General features: G+C 43.1%; 2 protein-coding genes across 2 annotated transcripts in view; one reads left to right on the top strand and one right to left on the bottom strand.

Moving 5' to 3' along the window:
• Positions 1-39: 39 nt before the first annotated feature.
• B3GALT6 (beta-1,3-galactosyltransferase 6) lies at positions 40-6,373 on the top strand. The gene has a single exon (XM_074893221.1). The coding sequence runs from the start codon at positions 405-407 to the stop codon at positions 1,446-1,448; it is 1,044 nt and encodes a 347-aa protein (XP_074749322.1). The 5' UTR covers positions 40-404; the 3' UTR covers positions 1,449-6,373.
• Positions 6,374-18,696: 12,323 nt separating this feature from the next.
• Positions 18,697-22,046, bottom strand: part of C1QTNF12 (C1q and TNF related 12) — an 81,681-nt gene continuing 78,331 nt past the window's right edge. The window contains exon 12 of the mRNA XM_074893319.1: positions 18,697-18,767. Coding sequence (XP_074749420.1) covers positions 18,724-18,767 — 44 coding nt within the window. The 3' untranslated portion in view covers positions 18,697-18,723. The remainder of the gene's footprint in view (positions 18,768-22,046) is intronic.

The raw sequence follows: 22,046 nt of genomic DNA, 5'->3' as shown, positions 1-22,046 counted from the left end.
ATGGCGGCCGCAAGGCGCCGTCCTGCGTGGTCAGGTGGTGCAGGGCGCGGCCCCGCCTCCTGCCCCTTCCCCCGCAAGGCGAGCGGCGAGCGAAGCGGCGGCCGCGGCACGCACCGAGCCCGCGCCGGAGGCCCAGCAGGTAGGCAGGGACGGAGCCGCTCCTCCGCCCGGCCTGAGCCGGCGCTTCCCCGGGGAGAAGGGGGAAGAGGCAGGAAGGAGGCATGAAACCACCGCTGAGGGCCGGCGGAGCGCGGTGAGGGTTCCCACAGGAAGCTTGTCCCCTCTCGGCGACCGTCAGCCGGGGGTGGGGCTCCTGCCGTTCCCGCCTAAACCCTCGGGGGGCGGGGCCTGGAAGGGAGGGGCCTCCGGGCGGGGCCCGCTCGCCCCGTCGAGGCCCAGCGGCCATGAAGCTGCTGCGGCTGCTGTGCCGCCACAAGACGGCCCTGGGCCTGGGCGGCCTGTCGCTCTTCGCCGTGGTGCTGCTTTACCTGGCCAAGTGCACCTCCGAGGGCCTCCGGCCCCTGCCAGCCCCCCGCGGGCTCCCGCACAACCAGCCCGCGGCCCTGCCGCCGCGAGGTGTTAGGGGGCCGCAGCCCCCCGCGGCCCCGCCGCCCTCCCCGGAGGAGACCGCCTTCCTGGCCGTGCTCATTACGAGCGGCCCCAAGTACAGCGAGCGTCGCAGCATCATCCGCAGCACGTGGCTCTCGGCCGCCGGGCGTCCCCCCCACGATGACATCTGGAGCCGCTTTGTGATCGGCACAGGCGGGCTGGGGGCGGAGGAGCTTCGTAGCCTGGAGCTGGAGCAGAGCCGGCACAGAGACCTCCTCCTTCTGCCAGAACTGCGGGATTCCTACGAGAACCTGACTACTAAAGTCCTGGCCACGTACGTCTGGCTGGATCTGCACCTGGACTTCCAGTTTGCCCTGAAGGCCGATGACGATACCTTCGTACGCTTGGATGTGCTGGTGGAAGAGCTGAGAGCCAAGGAGCCGCGTCGCCTCTACTGGGGCTTCTTTTCTGGCCGCGGTCGAGTGAAATCTGGTGGCAAATGGAAAGAGAGCGCCTGGGTGCTCTGTGACTACTATCTACCATATGCTCTGGGTGGTGGTTATGTGATTTCTGCAGATCTGGTGCACTATTTGCGTCTTAGCAGAGACTACCTGAACATGTGGCAGAGTGAAGATGTCTCCCTGGGGGTGTGGCTGGCTCCCATTGACGTGAAGAGAGTGCACGACCCTCGTTTTGACACTGAGTATAAATCACGAGGTTGCAACAATAAGTACATAGTAACTCATAAGCAAAGCATCGAGGACATGCTGGAAAAGCACCAGACCCTGGCTAAAGAAGGAAAGCTCTGTAAGGAGGAGGTTAAGCTCAGGCTTTCCTACATGTATGACTGGGGAGTACCTCCTTCACAGTGTTGCCAAAGGAAGGATGGCATCCCATGAAAGTCTGAGGAAGGAAAAGGCAGAATGTTGATGGACTCTCTCAGCTCGGTTACTGTTACTTGGGGAGAGTCCCAGTAACTAGGGCTTAAAAATTACTCAGAAGATTTTGCACGATTCATTGTCACAATCAATGAAACCCCGAAACTCCTAAGAGCTACTGATGTGGCATGATATAGAGATGTTTGAAAAAAAAAAAGAAATAAGATGAGAAAAAGCATGGAAAGGCTCATATGACGGGATTGAAGGCAAATAATAGGTTGCAAGATATGGATAGTACAGAAAATTTGGGGGAGATAACCTGAATGAAAAGATGCTGGAAGATTTTTAACAGATTCTAAGATTTATTTGCTAAAGATCATGACAGGCCTTTATGCTATCTATGAGATTGTGAAACTAGCATCTGCTGTTTATTTCTTGGCAAGGAAGAAGTGTCAGTTTGGCAAGGTTTGAAGATTCTAATGGGGCCACAAATCAGCTGCTATTGCCAGTGGAAACTGGTGGCTGGTTATTGACACAAGCAGTCAAGTAAAGGGAACAATTTTACCTAGGATGTTTGTGTTAGGGGAGGGAGAGAGTCTGTTCTTTGACAAGTGCTCCGATTTACAAGAATGGAATTATTAGACCTTCTGTGTAACTTGTCTCTAAGCTTGTTGTTGCTTTAAAGACATCATGTACATAAATTATCTGGCAGCTACGGAGTAAGTCTATATTTAGAAAGGTGGATGAGTTATGGTATTTGGCAGATACAGATTACGTTATCTTATTTTGGGGGCAAATAGTTATGCTACAAAGCTACCCTTCAGTTATTAGGTGTTGTTCTTAGTTTATCCTCCAAACACACTGTGTATGAAGAAACATTTCCTCTCCCAACAGTAAGTAATCTGACTGACTACTACAAGGTCAGACATAGTAGGCTTCAGATTTACATTGTTCTGGATTACTTCTGTAAAGTGTAAATTAGCAGGATTAGGTCAGTGGAAGCTATTCAGAGTTCAAACAAGATTGCCCTAATGCGGGTACCTCAGCTAAGAAAGTAAACTCTGCACGTAAAGAAAAATAGGTTCCCCCACCCCCCAGATTCCTGTTTGAGGAGAACCTTCTCTCTCTTTTTGGGAGATACATCGCAATCTAAGGAGACTAATCCCCCAGCAGTCACATCTAGATGCCCAAAGATAGACTGTGTGAATTCTCTCCTCTCCAATAGCACCTTTTAGTGGAACTAAAAGTAATTTTACAGGAGGTCTAAGATAATAGCCCAAGTGATATGTCAGTAAATGGGATTATGTCCCTTAGACCTGTCTACAAATAATTCTAGCACTGGCAGAGCTCGTCAGCATCAGATGCAGCATTGAACAGTAAACACAGACATGACATTCTTGGCTGTAGAACAGATAACTTACAAAATTTCACCATGTTATTTATCTTCACACCTTTTGGTAAGCCTGTAATTCAAACATTGTTGAATGGCAGGTGCTCTAACACACAGAAATAATTTTTTTCCAGTACTAGTACAGAGCTACTGACTTCCAGTAAACTTTGTCAGCTACAGATCTTTCAGTATAAGCAGAGTTTTTACTTTTATGCCTGAAGGGCATTCTTACTTATCAATAATAATATTTACTGTTTGTTGCACACTGCACTTTCATACAATTTAATTTCCTCCACTCCTTAGGTCAGTGTCTGTTCCCACCTGCAGGAAGTGACAAATTGCAAAGAGGAAAAAAAAAAAAAAAAAGGGTGCCAATATCTCTCTATTTTTGCTTCTTAAATTAGCAAGGTAACAATTCATACCAAAGGAATCAAGTATGGGTTTTTTTGTTATTCTTGTTTTGATTAAGTTGTTGAGGATTAAGAAGAGTCTTCTGCAGAGGATGATAATTCTCTATTTTGGAAATTCAAAGAAATTTTTGACTTCTAAAACAAAGTTAAGATAGTGAAAAAAAGTTATTTTAGCATGTGTCCATTCTACTGCATGCTTATGTATTGACAGGCAGATGTGCTTTTCAGCAAGGTATACTACTCTAAAACAAGACTTCAACAAGATTACAGGAAATTCAAATTGGTTTTAACATTTTAAAAAATGCCTATTTGCCATTTGGGGTTCACTAGTATTGTGTGTATATATGTGATTAAATGCTTGTAATGTGAGTATTTATTTATAATTATTGAAAATGTGTTATGTATAGGAAAAATAAGATAGTTAAATGTCATTTTAAATTTAAGGAGGTACTGTAACGTCCATGAGAATTACATATCAAACAGTGCTTGAATTTGTTGGTGTACAAGCCATTATTTAAAGTACTGGGATCCAAACTGCAGATGAAAAGTCTGCTGCATGTCTCAAGCTAGTAAGAATGTACTGTTTATCCACTGCTATCAATAACTGTGTCCATGGAAGCTGTTTACATTGTTGACTTTGACTATCCCTACCCACAACTCCCATCCCCAGCCCCCCCAAAAAAGTGTTTTTCATTGCGAGCGAAATTAATGGCAGAGAAACGCTGGACCTGCCGAGCACGCTGCCCGCACACTTGCAGGGTGAGTGAGGCTCAGGAATGATGGTGACCACTCTTACACACTCGCTATCTGGATCTTGGTCTGACACAGCTTCCTTGTACCCTTTTCTGTTTAAGGTTACCCATGTTTTGCTCTAGTTGCAAATGAACAAATTAACAAGGAAGGTTTGACTGATTCTTGTCCTTTGGTAGGTGGTTTTAGTTTTCTTAGTAGGCATTCACTTACTGCAAATACAGAACTTAGATTTCAATCCCAATTAACTGGGAAATTCCACAAAAGTAAAAGATTAAGTTTTGAGACTTTTGGTATTTTAAAAGCAAACTGAATCATTTAGGAGATAGCAGACATCCTACATGTGTGGAAAACATTAACTAGTGCAGGATTATTTTTTAATATTTTAGTACAAAGAATTTGCATGTGAAAGACCTATTAATGTTATTTTGAGTAATCAAGAAACATCTGTGTATTGCATGAGTGAGTCACTAAAAAAGTCTGTCCAAAATTGAGCCCATTTTTTCTAAAGCAAAATATAAAGCACATTTTGAATAACGTAAGAATTGAATATTTTAGAAGTAGTAATTGAAGGCTGTCTTTCATACCTTCTCAGGACTAGGTTCCATATTTCCTGACACCATCTCAGAAGTCTCAGATATGATGTTTTTATACTTGAAAACCATAATATAATCTTTGTCCCTCTCCAGAGTCGGGGGAAGAGTCTGACTTCAGTGGGGGGAAGAGTCTGACTTCAGTGGGTCCAGCATTTGGGAGAATGTCTATGTGCTGCTGAGAAAAAAGCAGTTTTTGGTCTTTATAGCAGCTATATTAGAGTGCAAAGTTTTGTTGTGGGCCTTAGTGAAAACAAAATCACCCAGGAACAGATTTATCTTCTTTTTTGTAGCCATTCTTAGCGGCAATAGGTTAGTGATGTGTTGGGCTTTTTATTTTTTTAAACAGTGTTTCTGCTGGTTTCCAAGTTTTCTCTTCATAAATAATTTGCATTTTTAATATTATTGTTAGTTTGGGGGAAAATTATCACCCTAGCTTTTCTTGATATCAGCATGTTACGCACTGTAAGTTCAGCAGCTGTGTCAAGTCTATAAGTTTATGTTGGCATCCATTCAGGACTACCATTGAGTTGATCTGTAACACTATTGAGCTTTTTGTTATTATTTACAGATTATTTTTTAAATTACTTTTTAAATCAGGCATTTAGCATTCTACCAGAGCTAATAGATACAGTAGAGAAATGAATCGTTCATGATGTGCCCTCTCTGTGATCGTATCTAAGACTTGGTACTGAAATATTTAAAGCTGACAATGCCATAAACTCAATTAGAAAGTTGATTTTATTTTCCAGTGATTTTTAAGTTATGTGCACCATGACTTAATTACTTCAGTGTGTAAGAACAAGTAGTTAAACCATTAATTGCCACACTAAATAAACAGTTCCACTTAAACAGCATCAAGCTTCCAAGAATGCCTATAGTCAGTTCAAGATTTAAAAAAGCCACAAGCCCAACTTACAAATTACTATTCCTGTCACCGAATACTTTATTTTCTAAAAGTCTAGCCTTGTTCACATGAAGTGTGCTCAAATACAGCTTCTATGTGTCATGTTTTTGACAAATGTTACATTTTCTGTAGTTGAAATGCCTCATTTTTGAGCATTTACATTTGTATTTCATATCTGTTAACGCTAATGTTTTGGGGGGTTAAGGTGCTAGCTTTGCAGATTTGATTAAAAGCCCAGCAGCATGGGAAGGTGATTAAGAGTTGCATTCCTATTAGTTTCTGTTCAGCTCAGCTCCAGCATCAGAGCTGAAATATGGTTTTGGTGTTACTGTATGCTTGACAAACTGTCAACACCTACACTACTACACATTTTATTTAGAACACACTGCCTGCAAGACTCAGATCTGTTGCTACATGTACCTGTGTAAGATATGCTTTTACCTTGGAACTGGAACTACTTTATGCCAACATAATATGCCAGTTATTACCTTCTAATACAGACTAATTAGGTAATGTCTAGTAAAACTTGGAAACAGATCAGTCTGTTACTCGTAGCCTATCTGAAGCTGAAGGATACTACATAAGTGTGCCTTTATGAAACAGAATTAGCGTGGGGTACTGTGCTGAGTATGTTTTAAACAATTGAATGAAATTGCACATTTTTTGCAGCCACATAACTTTACCATTTGGGGGTGGGGTGTGGCACACAGTTTATTTGCTCAGCATTTATATAGAAAATAAACTGCTAGAAACCTGAAGCTATCTGTGATGATGAAAACTCTTGGTAATTGCGTAAGCGTATTCTGTGTGTATTTATGTCCTCTCATGTATGCCTTTATTGGCCAAAGGATCTGTGTGCTGTGATTTTTAATAAAAGACTTTTGCTGTATAGGTGATCATTTGGTCTGTGTAAGAACTGATAGAAGTGTGGTTATTTGAATCTCATTGTGCCACGAGGGGCGCGGAGGATTGGCTCAGTCTTAAGCAATTGCACAAAAATGCTTCAGTTAATGTCAGTAATAATGACTGATCAGCATGCCAGAGCCCTGAAGTGAATAGTGGCCTAGAAGGAATGCCACTGGGTCACACACGTATACATCAATACTTGTTCATCCTAATTTTGTGTTGGTGACAATATAGGAGCATGGCTTAAACTGTAATGCAGTCAGAAAAAGGGTTGCTCTGACTAAGAAGTGTATTGATTCTGGTCTCAGCTAAAAAGTATTTCAAGCAGTTAGACATCCATAAACACCATTGGCTGTAGTTCTGTTTTATGTTAAAAACCCAAAATACTAGCAACATTCTGACAACAAATTGAAAATATTTTCAATATAACATCTGCTCAAATCATTTCAACACTTCAAGGAGCTTAAATAGCACTAACTTTCTGCTGACAAAGTAGGTGGTCCATTCCCTTTAAAATTAGTATGTTCTTGCTGCTGCTTCTGCCACAACCTTGGCAGCACATTTTGGGCTCTAGCCCAGAGAAACGCCTCTGGTTTAGCAAAATAAACTGATCTGTTTGAACCCAGAAGCACAAGATGACTCTGAGTAAGATGAAGTTGTTACTTTTGATCAGAAGTGGCCTGGTTCTCACTAACAGTTCTTCAATTACCTATTAAGATTTTTTTTTTTTCCTGGAGGTGTTTGTAATGAAGTACACGCTGACCAGAAACCAGGAGTAATTTTCCCTTTTAATGCTGTGATCTCAAAGTATCACCATCACCTCTGCCACATGGAAAGCTTTGGCAAATATAATACGTTGCTAGCCATATTAATTAGTTCCTAAGTGGAGAGCAAAAGGTAATGCTTCTTACCTAGCCCATTTGACTCATCTGCTCAGTGCCATTTGTATTAAGTATTTATATTGCTGTATTTGCTGAGGTAGAGGTACAGAGAAGTTATAATAAAAACACTTCTCCAGTGCATTAGTAACTTAAAAACACTAAGGTCTGATCATTCATTTAAACTAGAATTAAGATTGCAACACAATGTTTTTGCTGCTGTTTTGCTGAAATCAAAGACATCTCAATATCTACATATTTAGAAATCCACAGTAAGGATGCATCTAACTTCTAAAATTAGCACACCTTAAGCAGCTTGTGGTTTATATTTTTCCACTATGTGGAAGCCTATGAGGAACACCAGCCTTTTTCAAGCATCCAGGTGTCACACCTGATGTTCTTTCTGGGAAGGTGGAAGAGCTGGCCTACCTGGAAAGCCATATCTAAGTAGTTTAAGTGAGGAGAGGAAGTGCCCAGAGCACCATTCCCTTGACACAGAACACTGAAGTTGCAGGCCATAGGGACATTCTCATTTAGAGTAACAGGTATTCAGTTTTATGTACGTAGTATAATTCAGAACTGTGGTAAGCCAAATGGTAAGATTTGTGTCTTGTAGAATATTTATAGATATGTTGCTAAGTAAACACATGCCTGTTCATTTTAAGAAGAGAAGTGCAAGTCTGAAATTCCTCATCTACAGAGACTGGAACAAGGAAGTATTTCAATACTCTGGAATTTTTAAGACAAGCCAAGTGACCATACGGAGCAGGGGGTTTGGAGTCCATGCTTGCATCCTGGCCCGTAGGCCATAATTAAATTCAAAATGTCATATTCACCTCATTCCAGCAGCAGTGATATTGAGCTTTAATTAAAATTCATAAAGCGCTACGATTGCCAAATAATACATGCGACCTCCTCTTTTACTTGAAGTAGTAAGTCCAAGGATAAATCAAGTTAAAGAACTCTCGTCAATTAGAAATGCTGTACTTAAACATTAAAAACACACTCGAACAGAGTGCTAACCTGTCCTCATTAGCAACCTTGGGTTCACCGTGTAGACTTGGGCGCCAACAAGTATAAGTCAACAGATCCCTTACTACTTTTATTCATGTAGCAACTGAAGTTGTTTCAATCATTTTTTGCAATTCCTTATTTGAAAAACAAGACTTCACTAATAGCTTGTAAGAGATCACACCACGCAGCCTGTTACAATATCAAAAAAGATGATTTTTCTGGTTATATGCAAGATACTGAAAACACCAAAGGATTTAATGTGGTTAATACTTCCATGTGCAGCCAGAGGAGCAATTTAAATGTTGGTTTTGCTCTAGCCATGGCAGGGATATTGGTCTACTAATTATCAGAGTACAGAGAAGAGAGGAAACTGTTTTAAACAAGTCAACAAGAGCTGTTTCAGTCTGGCTCATCATGTACCTCAGGGTTTTCCCTTTTTTCTGGGCTACCATTGTAAAATGGTCCCATCCTCCATCTATCTCATCAGATGCAGTATCTTTTTAAAGGCTCTGTCACCAGTAGTGCTTCTGCTCCCTGGGAGAATCTAAGGTAGGAGAAAACCAGAGCCACAAAAATGATGCTGGATTCTCCCCCCCAGTTTAATCTGTACATGGTTTTGAATGTCCAGATCACAATACAAATGCAGCTTTAATCTACATTTGGACAAAAAGCAATTTACCTAACAGTAAGAGGGGATAAGGAAGTTTGACTCCAGCAATACTGCACACTATTCAGAGTCTTGGACTGGACAAGATTTGTTGGGTTTTGGTGTGTCCTCCCCAAGTTTGCTGGGGGGCACCATGAGTTACACAATATTTGCTCTACTTAGGACCTAGCCACCCTATATATTTAAATTACTGTCTCTGGGACACAACAAGTTTTCATTGCTCGAAGCTTGCTTCAAACTCAGTCATCCAATTCCAAAGAAAGCTAGTTCAGAAATTATTCCAAGGCCAAGCAATCTAAAGTCAATAAAGTCACAAATATAAAACCTTGAATCTAAGATGAGTTATTTTGCTACATGATGTTAGATGTTTTAGTTCCAACACAAATGATCAAATTGCTATTGAAGTGAATATAAGGAGGAGAAAACTGACAAATAATGCAAGTCGAGAAGGCTAACTCAAAACAGGCTGCCCAGGTCATCAACCGAAGAAGACATATGTTAAGATTTCTGCCAGTAACCAAGAAAATTGTGTAAAAATAGAATTCATGGATTATAGAAAAATAGAGATAATCAGTGTCCAAGGGCACACAGTGTTTCAGTTTTACAGTGAAGACAAGGCCGCTCAGAAGCGAAGTAACTTGTCTGAGATTGTGTAGAAAGTTGGCAACAGATCAGAAGCTAAAACTAGTTATTGGTGCTGTTAGGGTAATGCCCTGCTCTTACTGAGCAGAAAGCTGATGATACCATTCCAAATCTTACACACAAGCTGATCTTAAGTTCTTCCTTTGAAAAGAAACATGCCAGAATCGTACAAACCCAACAGCTTTTCATCCTGTTTGTGATAAGAGAACTAAGCCATCTAACTGTCATCTGGTTTTAATAGTCAGTTTTGTTTCCATTTGTAACTTCCCTGAGCCATGGATATCTAGGGACTCGTAGCAGATTGTCAGTGAATTACAATGAAGAAGCGTACACACAGAAGTGTGTACTTCAGAGAAGTGTGATTTTTTTTTTTTTCCCATAACACAGGACTCCAGAATAGACAAGCAACGTTACCTCTCCTCTGAATCCAAACCCACCCTCTTCTGCAACAGCCCAACTGTTGTTAGAGGAGCTCTGCTCAAAGACCACCAGCCTGAGAGCCAAAACAAGCCTTTCAACTCGGCTACCTTACTTTTTTTTTCCAGGAAGAATGCAAATAAAAGCCATTTACTCAACATAACTTTCACTGGATGATGCCCATTATCACAGCCCAAACACTCCACACCAAAAAAACCCCATAAAGCTATTCTTACTGCTTTTATAAAGACCAGCTGGTCCTCACCTTATTCCTGACCTCAGGGAATCGATAGCTGGGAAGCAACAAATGAGCTACAGATGAGGATTAGGCCCAACTATTTTAAAAGGACTTCCCCAGATGGGTATTGTCCCTTTGTTTTCCCTGATACAATTAAAATGTGTATTCCAATTTTTTTAAAACGTGTTTTCTTCCAAATTAAAGTCTTTCCCATACGTATAATGAAGACACTTCTCTTTGCAGCTTTGCTACAAAGATTTAATATAAGACTTTTTTCCCTTTTTTTTTTCATAAATATTTCAAAATAACTTTCAAATTTGTTATTGAAGTAGACCTTTGAAGCGAGGTAATCTCTTCGGAACCCCCCATAGTTTTTCTGTTGACTTGCCCTATGCAATTCAGTCACTAGATGTCACTATGGGCCTGTAAGAGCAGATAACGGGATGCGTTCCGTGGTTAAAAAAAGAAAGAACCTAAGTAGTGTCGAAAGACAGTTGTTTATGACTAAAATCTGTGTTCTCTAATAAGTATCTGATGTTTAACACAGACTCAAACAGATGATTGGGGAGAAAAGGAAGAAAGTTTTCCAATTCAGAAATGGAATTCTGAAGGAATTATTGAGGATGAAGCCAACGTATTTTTCCATGTAATTAATGGTTGATAATGCACACCCGGATTTTCAAGACAAAGCTTTGTAGAAGCCCACAAACGCCCCAAAAATGGAGAAAGCAAATTAACTAAAAATTATGAGCCACATTTTGGTCATTATGATAGTGAAGTTTAGACACCATTTGGGTGCTACAATAACTGGGGATTATGGAAAGATAACTAACTGTGCCTCTTATGGAAAAAAAATGCAGCTCTGATTTGCCAAAATCTTTGGATGACTTTTTCTTGTCTATGTATGTTTGTGGTTAAACTGGCCAAAAATTTTACATCAAAGGACTTTGTTGTTGTTGGGGGGAGGGTTGGCAGGTGGAAGAGAAATAGTTTTTCAATGAAGTGGACATTTTTTATAGAACAAACCAAAACAAACCAAAACAAACCAAAACCCCCAGTCCCCATGCCCACTCCTGCTTTTCAATCAAGTTTTTCTGTGGCTGAAAATACAATTGATTTGAGTTGTCAAATTTAGTTTTCTGAAAGGAAACCCTCCCCAAAAATACTCAATCAAGAATTCGGTTCCAAAACATGTCTATGTATGACTCCTTCTTGAACTTCTGGGCTGATTAAAGAATATGTAGAAATGAATCCTGTTAAAAAATATCAACACACTGATCAAATCTAGGAGTTTCTCAGGTGAGTCTTTTCTGGGATAAGGAACTAATTATTCATTATCTTTAATGAAAACATTCACCTGGCATTTGATGCTGAAATTTAGGAAGTGTTAAAAGAATTTTGGAAAAGTAAGGTTAAGGAATGAGTTATCAATACTTACATGTTATTGCAGAGGAAATAAATATTTGTTCTGAGTCAGATTCCAAAGTCTTTATTAATTCTAACAGCACCCACTCAGTAAAACAATCCCCCTGCGAGTGCAACAGCACTTCCAGGGAAATACTGAGCAGCTCTGACAACCAGGCCCTGTCTCGGACCTGCCCTTACTACAGCTTTAGATGTGTGAACTCCAGAGCATGCCAGGCAAAGTGGAGCCGTGGGGGACTTCCACACCAGTGTCCCAGCGTGGTTCTAACTCTGCCTGGTGTCAGTCAGGGTTTCTGTCCGTGCCAGCTGTAATGCAGGAATACTTATTTATGCCTCAGTGGGTATGGAGTGGTACATCTCTGGCCTCGTTCCAGCACTGCTGTCAAGCTGTCACAGCCTTATGCTTTTATACCCAGGTCACAAACATTGTATAAAATCCAAACTTCAGCCATATTTTCCACATCCTCTCCTCTTTCTCTTTTTATTTTTTTTTTTTTTATTATCGGTTTCAATGAAAACATGGAAAAAAATGTGGAAAAATCTAGACACTGATTCATGTTTTGATGAAAACTTGAAAAGCCACAAGCTTGCACATCCACCCCCTGCTGCCCACTATTTGATGATCACCCTGGCCCTGATTTCTGGAGACGCCAAGTCAATCACCTCTGCCCGGCACAGCAGCGTGCTTTAGCAAGTTGGCAGGGAGGCTAAAGAACGTTTAGTCATTTAAGGCCACAAGCCCCAGCTTCTGGTGGTCCATGTCATTCCCTTCTTTGCTTGACAGCCAAGATCCAGGGAATGTGAGTCCTGTTACAGCATCTGTTTATTTTCCAGGCAGCAGGCTGATGTGCAGTATTTAAATCTAAAGTGTTGGACAAGTAGGGAAGTTCCACACAAAGAGCCTCTACTGCAAAGTGCACCATACATAAGCAACAGAGGGGACTGGAAAATTAATAACAGTGCCTTTTTTAAATAAAGGAAAAGGTTGTTGTTGTTGCCAGTGATCAATTGATTTGGGATAGTGCCAAATGGCTCCACTTGGCTTTGAAGCATCATACTACAAGACACTGCAAAAACATTCATCCAGAACAGATCCCAGCCACAAGAGTTACAAATATTTACTTTATATATTTACTTTAGGGAAGGACTCAAGCCAGAGATAGTAGATCTTGACTACAAACATACCAGCAATTGAGGTGCTAAGAACTGGAGTTTTGGGCCTAATCTTTCTGACCTTATCTTGTCTAATATATTTGTCTTTCTTTCCATGCTTTGACCTCAATAAAACAAGCTACACACTGGAAAACCACCCCTATATAAATGTGCCGTGCTGAGCTCCAGGCCTGAATCTCTGGCTCTGCTGAGATCAAGGAGGCCAGAAGCTAACCTGGACTTAGCTTAATTTCGGTGTCTTTTGTAGGTCCTTAGATGTTCACACGCTGCACACTGTGCAATTTTCTCAGCTATCTCTGCCCTAATTTGCAGCTAGTCTCTCATAGTCCCTAGAAAGTGGCTTCTGTGTGAATGCTACACTGCGCCCCTTCCTAAAAACAAATCTTGCAAGGAATTCTGGCACTGGCAGAAGGGAGAAGAGCTACTGGTGATGCACTGTGAGCGGAGAGGACAGCCTGCTCTTCACACCTTCAGATTTGGTGTTAGCCAGCTCCTTAACCAGGTGCTGGAAGATGCAGTTACTCCTGGAACCCTCTCTCTCCTGGAAGTGCAAAGTAACATCTACTCTTGAGTGGAGTGGGATAGTGGTGCTGAACATTGGTTAATGCAGCCTGTAAACTGGTCATTTTTTTGTTATAGAGGAAGAACTGACTAATTAATTGTAGTCAGGACTCCTGGCGCCTACCATCAGATCAGTCTGCAGCCATGGGCAGGCCTGCCAACCCACGGTCTGCAGTGCCCTGGGTCCTTAATGTGCTGTGTGTCCTTTATTCCAACAGTATCCAGTGGAAATAGTTCTTCAAATGAAACCAGTAACTACTCTGTGCCTCAGTTTCTCCCTCAGTAAATTGATAATAACATTACCTCTTCTCAGGGCATTGTGAAGCAAAGCTATCAAAGGCCTTTGGGATCCAGGCATGGCTGGGCTTAGGGAAGTGCCTGATTATCTTACACTTTGTAAAAGTCCAATCTGGCTCCTGGAAAGCTTCATCAAAGCAAAACCCATAGCTGGAAGGTTTATGAGGACAGGGAGAGGGGTAAGAAAACAATAACCAAGATCTAATTTCTTAGGAGTAATAGATAGTCCCGGGAGGATATAATTGAAGTCTCTAATAGCTGCAGATAAGATCAGACTGAGTTACTATTTTCAGCCAGTCTCAGACATCAGGACTGGAGTCACCGAAATAAATTCTAAAACCTGAGACAAATGAAATGCAGTGATCAGGAAGCTGCAGGGTCCCAAAGAGCAAGAGACAGCAAGAAATATATAAATATTGCAACTGGGTGGAATCAGCCACGAGGCAGGGATGTCCTGTCCCAGTTGTCTCACGTGCTGGGGTCACCCAAGAAGAGGCAGATGCCTGTTTGGGGAAGGACTGAGATGAAAAGGAGGAACTCGAAGGGGGTAAAATGACCTTGATTTTAATTCCAGCTGTGACAAGAGGAACTTTATCCTCATCACAGTGCACCAGCAACAGCTCCCTGCTCCATTTGCTTTTGGAAAAGAGCAGGGCACAACCACAAAAGACCCAGAGCCACGTTTAGCCCAGGGAGTTGCTCTGGGGTGATGGGTAGGAGCCTGCAGAAGTGGGACATGCCTGAGTGAAGTCAGAGTCTCCCACCTGGGGACCTGATCACCAGGCAGTGGAGCCGAAGGAGCTATACAGGTAACTTCAAAGATCACCAGGTTGAAGACTAGTGAGCCTAGTAGGGCTAAAGTTTGCATGATCTTAGCAGAGAGATGGTGGAATTGGGAGTGGGGGAGACTTTTGTTTATTGGCTGGGAGGAGGTACTTACACTGGGAAGGAAAAGGAAGGCTGGTGTCTCGAGGCAATGTGATTTTAGAAGCTTGCTTCCTGTTATGAGCTGTGTGATTCCTGGGTGCTCCACAGCACCCAGCCACCTGCGGGTCATGCAAATGGGTGCCCTGGTTTGAGAATTCCTTCCTCTAGTTCTCGTTTGCTGTGCTGATCACCCATTGTAGTTGCCTTAACCTGCCCATAGGCCTATAAATCCTTTTCTGGGGACCCCAGAACACACTCCCTGCACTACCAAGGAGGTGGGGCGTGCCTTCAGCTGCCTCTTTCCAGACACAAGCTACTGAGAAGCAATATGGTCAAGGGCCCAGGGAGCTGGGCTTGTTTAGACTGGAGAAAAGAAGAGAAGTTAGGGGCACTAATAGCAAGCTTACAATACCTGTGAGAAGTTAGCAAGAAGACAGATCCAGGCTCTTCGCAGTGGTGTATGGCAGGAGGACAAGGAACAACGGGCACTTTAAAATAAGAGGTTCAAACTGGATTAAAAGACCTTTTTTTTTCATCATGCGAACAGTCAATTATTGGGACAGCTTGCCCAGAGAGATGGTTCAGTCTCCAAATGTTACCGTAAACGCCAGCAGAGGAACTCTCTAAGACTTGTTTTAGAAAGCAGGAATTCTTTATTGCGGCGCCGGGCTTACACAACTACGGAGGTTTTCAAAACCCAACTGGATAAAGCCCTGAGTAACCTGGTCTGCCCCCAAAGCTGACCCCAGTTTGAGCAGTAGGTTGGACTAGACACCTCCAGAGGTCTCTTCCAACGTTAATTATCCTAGGATTGACAGCAAGTCTGCCTCCACTCATCCTTGGCATGCGTAGAGATCAGCCTTAGCCAGGGCACATGACAAATGAGAGATTACATCACCAGGCAGGGGAATGCTTGGGAAACATCCCATGGCTTGCCTTACATCAGTTCCCCGTCGGCTCGTGCAGAGAGCACCCCACCCAATCCATGTGGATCTGTTCACTTTCTATCTCTGACAGCTTGTTTAGTCAAAAGCATTTGTCTCTCAATGCCTTCCAGATGAAATAAGAGATCAAAGGCCTTAATTTCCTTTCCTCCCACTGCATTCCCCTTCCACATTCAGGCTAGGGTTCATATTGACCAGGGATTTCTTCATGGCATGGGAAGTGCAGGTTTGAAGAATCCCTAGGAAAAGAACAGGCACAAGCCAGGAGCAGGTTGGAAGTGGCTGCAGATTCTTTGATTGGGGAATTGTTGAGGCTGAGTTAGCAGCAGTTGGGAGTAGGATTATTCAGAGTCAAGAAAAAAGACCAGTTCAGAGATATTACTAAACAGATACAAAGCTAGTTGGACGGTCTTGTCCTTGCAGGCAGGATTAGAAGTGTTAGGCCAGGTCTTCTATGAACGGTAGGAGCTGAAGGGCGTTATTTCCATTTAGCTCAGATACTAAATGAGGCTCCCATTATCAGAGAACTTCCCAGGCTTGACCTAGCCTCACAGTATCTCTACTAAAAAGGTTAGTTCTATGGAGTAATTTCAGAGGGGACCTGAGGCACAGGGAGCCCAAGATGACAACTATACATCATCCCTCAGATCCAAGCTTAGTCTCCTACTCTACAAACTTGACACAGGCCAGCTGCCCCAGGAAGACATTATAACCATGTTAGCATGAACTTCAGCTAATCAGCTCAGACTCCCAGCCCCAAAAGTTAACAGACCACAAGGAACTTGCTGACATTGCTGGTCAGGAGCAAAATCAAAGAACTGAGCCATGTTTTCAGAGTCCTACCCGGGCCCCAGCCTGCTGCGGCAACTCCCCTTGGGCTGCGCAGCAGCAGCACTGAGGTCTTGAAGAGTCTCAGTGTCCCCATTCCTTGAATTATTCAGAGTGTGCTCTTTCTTCTCCTGACTGAAAACAACCTGATCCACTGATTTCTTTGTAAGTGAACACGCAACCTCTTCCATGCAATCAGAGTTTGTTTATTCCACTGCTTCCCCTTTCATGTGAGGCCTATGGCTTTCCATTTCTTTTCATGCATCAAATGCTAATTTCACTTGGCTTTTGTCAGTGAAATGGGCTGGAACAGAGAGTCATAAACAACTGGATCAGTAACACTGATGTTTATTTAAAAGGCAGTTATGATTTTTTTTTACTGTCATATTTTAACTCTTGAAATCCAGCATCTTTCTGCAGCTGTGTTGTTTCCCTCTCTGGCTTTACAGAGCAAGAAACTGAAGGTGGAGAAAACAAAAAAAATAAAGATAGAAATTGGGATAAAATGATCATTTAGTAATCACTGATCCTTGGGAGTCCACCTTGCAGAAGTCAATCTGCATTTCACTGGCAGTGTGTGCTTAATAATGAGTGCACACACCTACATTTGGAGGATCGTGCCCTTATTTGTGAATGGCATTAGGTTGCCATCACATAAGGAAATGTGATGATTTTTTTTTTTCTTTCCCCTTTTTTTCCTGGGCAAATTTAGAACCAACTAGTGAATTGAACTTGGGCAAACAGCATTTTAATGTAGCTGCACTGGGTAACAATCGCACACTGAAGATGGTAACACAGGTTTAGCAGGGACTAGAACCTGCAAGAGCGCGGCCAGAAATGCACCTGGATTTACAGTCTAGACTGGAGAAACTGTTTTTATATTATTGTGCTTTTCCCTTGAACGTTTTGTGACTACACAGACTATCTTTCAGAACTTCCTTCTTCTCATTTTCACAAAGCAGGTGGAAATGCAAAATAAATGCCTGTGTTTGGAGGCTTGTGCAGATGCTGAAGCGATGCAGACTTCTGCTGGGCAAATGTATTCCAGTTCAGGCCTACTGTCTTCTCATTTCTCAGCACTTCTGTTTGCAAGCAAGAGTCCAACAATTGCCATTTGCTACGATGCCTGTTGCTACGCAGATGCCTCTCTTAGATGGTGGATTAGGGCTGTTGAGTCTATTTTACCTTGGCTGCCTAAGAAAGCGAACGTGTTACCTCTGCCCAGCCCCAGATCAGCTCTGGAGATCCATGTTAAACACTGCAGCATCCCACTGATGAACAAACACCTCCTCTTTCTGAAGCTTTCAGATTCACACAGAACATTTTCTTGTCCTTGGGGAATGTTGGAAAGAAAACAGTGTTGTCGATAACTGTGAATTGCACTAATTGGGATATTTAATACTTGGTTGCAATTGCACTGGTGCTGAAACCATCATACCCTGGCTATAAAAGACCCTAGTGTCAGAAATACAGTAGAGTTTTTCATGCCAACTGCTGTTCTGGGTTATGGCTCCAGTCTGGCTGCATTGCTCGGTGAAATATGTTATTAGAAAATTAAACCAACAAAGACAACGTTACAGCAATGTTCAGTCTGAGCCCAACCCACAGAGGGCTGGGACATTCATCACAGAGCAGGGAATTGCATCCTAGGTCAGCCTAGATGGTGCGTACTAGGCCTAATCCTGCAATGGGCTGAGCACTCTCCAGGCCTAAAGGCACCTTCAGCAGGCACCATGGTGCTTAGGATCTCGCTCCGCTCCCTGCAGGACTGAGCCCCCCCAGGCACCATGACCCCCCCATCACAACACCAACCACAATAACATGGCTTAGCCCTCGCTGACCACCGCTGGTAAACTGACCCATCGCTCTTTCTCTCAGGGGATTGAGAGGCTTGTGTCCTGCTGGCTCAGGGCACAGGCTAGCACAGGAGCAGATGCCATTTGCTTTCTCTCCTCTGTCCCTTTTCCCAGCAATGGGCTGAGACATGGAACCCTTTAACAAAGCTCTTTCTACGTGCCCTTCTCTCCATGTAGGGCTGGACAGGGCCCCTTGCAAGAATGCTGACATAATCCACTGCTTAGAGCCCATTCAAAACAGGGTAGCTTTGCCAAGGCCACCAGCAAGCAAAAAACATTTTCTCTTTGCAGGCTGGACTGAATTCACTCACTCCTTTCCCAGTGGCTGCCCAGTACTCCTGTACTGGCCCGGCATGGATCTGAACTCACTACTTACTGGTAGAAGAACCTTCATGATCCCTTAGACCGTGTGCTGTTTAATCAAACTCACACCATGCTCACTGCAGTCACTACAGCTGACACACGGGGCTTTCTTAGCTGAGCCAAAGCTTACTGGAGATGTATGAAATTTCATAACCTGGAGTAAAAGAAGAGAAATGTTGTCACTCCATATGCTGGACAAAAATTGATTTTTGTGAGCATGTGTGTGCTTAGTCCAGGGGCCTATGTTTGATAAGAAATAATTTAACAAAGGGAGCTTGGGTGCTGAGGGGATAGATCAGTATTTGATTTAGTATTTCCTCTGCCAAGCAGCAGAAGTGATTAATCCACTTTGCAGTCTGATTGATTTTTTTGAGAAACTCCCCTACATTAAATGAAACCAATTGATTTTTTTCTCCTGTGTTCTTACTTGCAAGAGCTGTAAAACAACAGAGAGCATGAAAGAGTATCATCTTGCAGCCATCAAACCCAGTATGCTTTTTCCCTCTCAAATTCTACAATGCCACTCAGCCAAACCTTCTGCAGAGGTGGATTCAGAGGCCAAGACAAAGAACCTTCCAGCAGTAATCTAAACCCCTTCCAGTGGGGTTTATGGGTGAGACAATGACAGGCAGTGTCCTCTGTCTGGTATGGCACTGCTAGCGGGCGCCATGGTAATGATCTGATTTATACATTCATTTCCTATTCTCATCTGTGGTTTTGAGTCCCCAGCTCTCTAGCAGCATGCTCTGCACAGGGACATAGGCTCACAGAGGAAAGATGGAATAACACTAAAAAACCCCAAAACCCCACAACAAAACACACAACTCCAGAGCAACCACTTTTGCTCTTTTTCTGGCTGGAATGGGCTGGATGGTCACACTCAAAGTGTTGTGGTCAACAGCTCGATGTCCCAAGTGGAGAGCAGTGACGAGCAGTGTCCTCAGGGATCAGTATTGGGACCGGCGCTGTTTAAGATCTTTGTTGGGACATGGACAGGGGGATCGAGGCACCCTCAACAAGTTCCCCACCTACACCGAGCTGTGTGGTGTGGGGGATACACTGGAGGGAAGGGATGGCATCCAGAGGGACCTGGGCAGGCTGGAGAGGGGGGACGTGCCAACCTCATGGAGTTCAACAATCAGGGGTGTAGGGATAGCACGAGGGGTAATGGCTTTAAATTGAAAGAGGGTAGATTTAGATTAGATATTAAGAAGAAAGTCCCTGTGAGGGTGGTGAGGCCCTGGCACAGGTTGCCCAGAGAAGCTGTGGCTGCCCCCTCCCTGGAAGGGTTCCAGGCCAGGTTGGACGGGGCTTTGGGCAACCTGGGCTAGTGGAAGGTGTCCCTGCCTGTAGCAGGGGGGTTGGAACTGGATGGTCTTTAAGGTCCCTTCCAAGCCAAACCTGTCTGTGATTCTATGAGTCTGTGTTGTTGCAATTGCAAGAGTTATAGTCAAAGAGGGGACAAGAGAACATCTTCCCACCAACAGCAAAGCCGTGGAAGCCCGTGGCTGTTGATGAAGAGTTTCCCAAATTTAAACCATAAAGCATTCAGTTCCTTTTTGTTAGAACTCATCTCTGCAGTGAGCACAGTACTCTTCTCATTTCAAAATATAAGAGCAATATAAGGGACAGGAATTTGAGCACTGAACTAGCAGCCTGAACAACCAGGCTGAGAAAGAGGACCCCATAAAATCTCGCAGGAGGTTTCCCTGTGCAATCAGTAGTGCACACTTCTCACGTGTGAGGGCACTAGTGTGTTTTTAATTGGGAACAGGTTTATTCTCAGTTCCAGCTCATAAGCAGATATGAGGGAATAAAAAATATAGGGGTTTAAATCTGGCCACAGTACAAAAATTCTGTTTGCAAAGACATCCCTTAACGAGTCCCCACTAGGTATAGCAGAAAGGCTTTTCAAAAAAGGAAGGATTGTGGTTAAACGTTGAGGAGGAGCTAAATCAGTTTCTGATTTTAGTCTCTGCCATGTATACCTGGAGTCAGACTTGCAAAGTCAGTGGTGTTATTTCAGAACTCGCACCAAGCTTGTTGAGAACTGAGTGTAGGTCACTGTACTGAGCAGAAATTGGCCAAAAAATATGCTCCTCTTGACTGAGAGTCAAACAGATTCTGAGGTTAGTTTCAGAGTTTGGGGTCATGTTCAAATCTGGTTCAGAGTCCAAGTCCAGCAGTACGGAAATCTTACAGGCCTCATATCAGAGGAGAATTTCAAATAGTGTTTTCAGATAGTGAGACCTCTGTCATACTGAGTGGCCTAAAACTAGGCTGTGCAGAGCATCCTGGTGTCCCCAGGTCTGGCTGCCCATGTCCAATGGACTGGAATGTCCAGATCTGTTGTGTTTCTCCCCCATCAGCACTGCTGTAGTGGAATTATTTCCCTGAGTTTCCAATGCTAAGATTCAGGACTAGTCCCAGCAATGGCCATGAAGAGGTTAACCAAGCACTGACGGAGGCCAATGTATGTATCTCTCCACATATCCTTGCTGAGGCAATCCGGATTACTGTTCCTGTGTAAATAAAGCATAGTGAGAGTGGGTGGTCAGCTCTCATCCAATCTGCTAGAAAGCATCAGTTTTCTGGGCCTGGAAAAACTCCAGCCATGTTGGCCTGATCTGGGAACTGCTAACTCTGCAGGCAATGCATAACTGCCACCCCACGTTCCCGCTTCCAACAGACACGAAGGATTTCTCTTTGCATTTACTGTCACCTGCTTCTGAAAGGCCTGATAATTAATGAAACCAACCACTCATTAATCGATCCAAAGCCTATTAATGGAAGGTGGCACCTGATGAACGCAGTTCAGGATTGGGTCTCAGAGAGCTGATACAGAAGAAAGGGCTATATGAAGATAGACTGTAAACAGCTACATTTCATCTCACGATTTTAACAGAATTCCTTTAACTTGTTCACTCTTTCTTTTAGTATTTTCTACTATTACTATGGCCTCTGAACAGGTGCTGAACAGATCCAGAGAAAAAAAATAGTCTTTTGCCACCCAAAATCTGCAAACAAAGGTAAGATGAAAGTAACACACAGATACAGAAAAGAAAAACTAATCAAACAATGCAACAGTTTTGGTCAGCATGCCAAGAAGGGATCTCAGCACACCATGACCCTAAACTGCAGCTTAAGATTTAAGCATCTCTGCTAAGCAGGGTTTTAATGGAGAATTTGAAGAAGTCAGCAAAGCTTTCCTTTCTTCAGCAGCAATCGAGCTCTTCGGTCTGAACAATTTCAAACAAATGAGCAGACCTTCAGGCCACTTAAAAACAACAGCCCAGAAATTCATAACAAGTCACATCAAGCTAGGAAGAACTCTACCCCCCAAAAGAGGCATCTGTTCGGTGTGAGAATCCATAAATAGGAAAGGTTGGATTTAATTTTGAAATACCAGACAGACAGGGCAGGAGACGGAGCT

This window comes from Strix uralensis, chromosome 23, assembly GCF_047716275.1.
Source record: "Strix uralensis isolate ZFMK-TIS-50842 chromosome 23, bStrUra1, whole genome shotgun sequence".
Classification (NCBI taxonomy): domain Eukaryota; kingdom Metazoa; phylum Chordata; class Aves; order Strigiformes; family Strigidae; genus Strix; species Strix uralensis.
The sequence above is the reverse complement of the archived record's forward strand: the minus strand, read 5'-3'. Positions and strand labels throughout refer to the sequence as shown.

Excerpts from the sequence above, each read along its gene's own strand:
- B3GALT6 (XM_074893221.1), top strand. The coding sequence starts at position 405 with ATGAAGCTGCTGCGGCTGCTGTGCCGCCACAAGACGGCCCTGGGCCTG.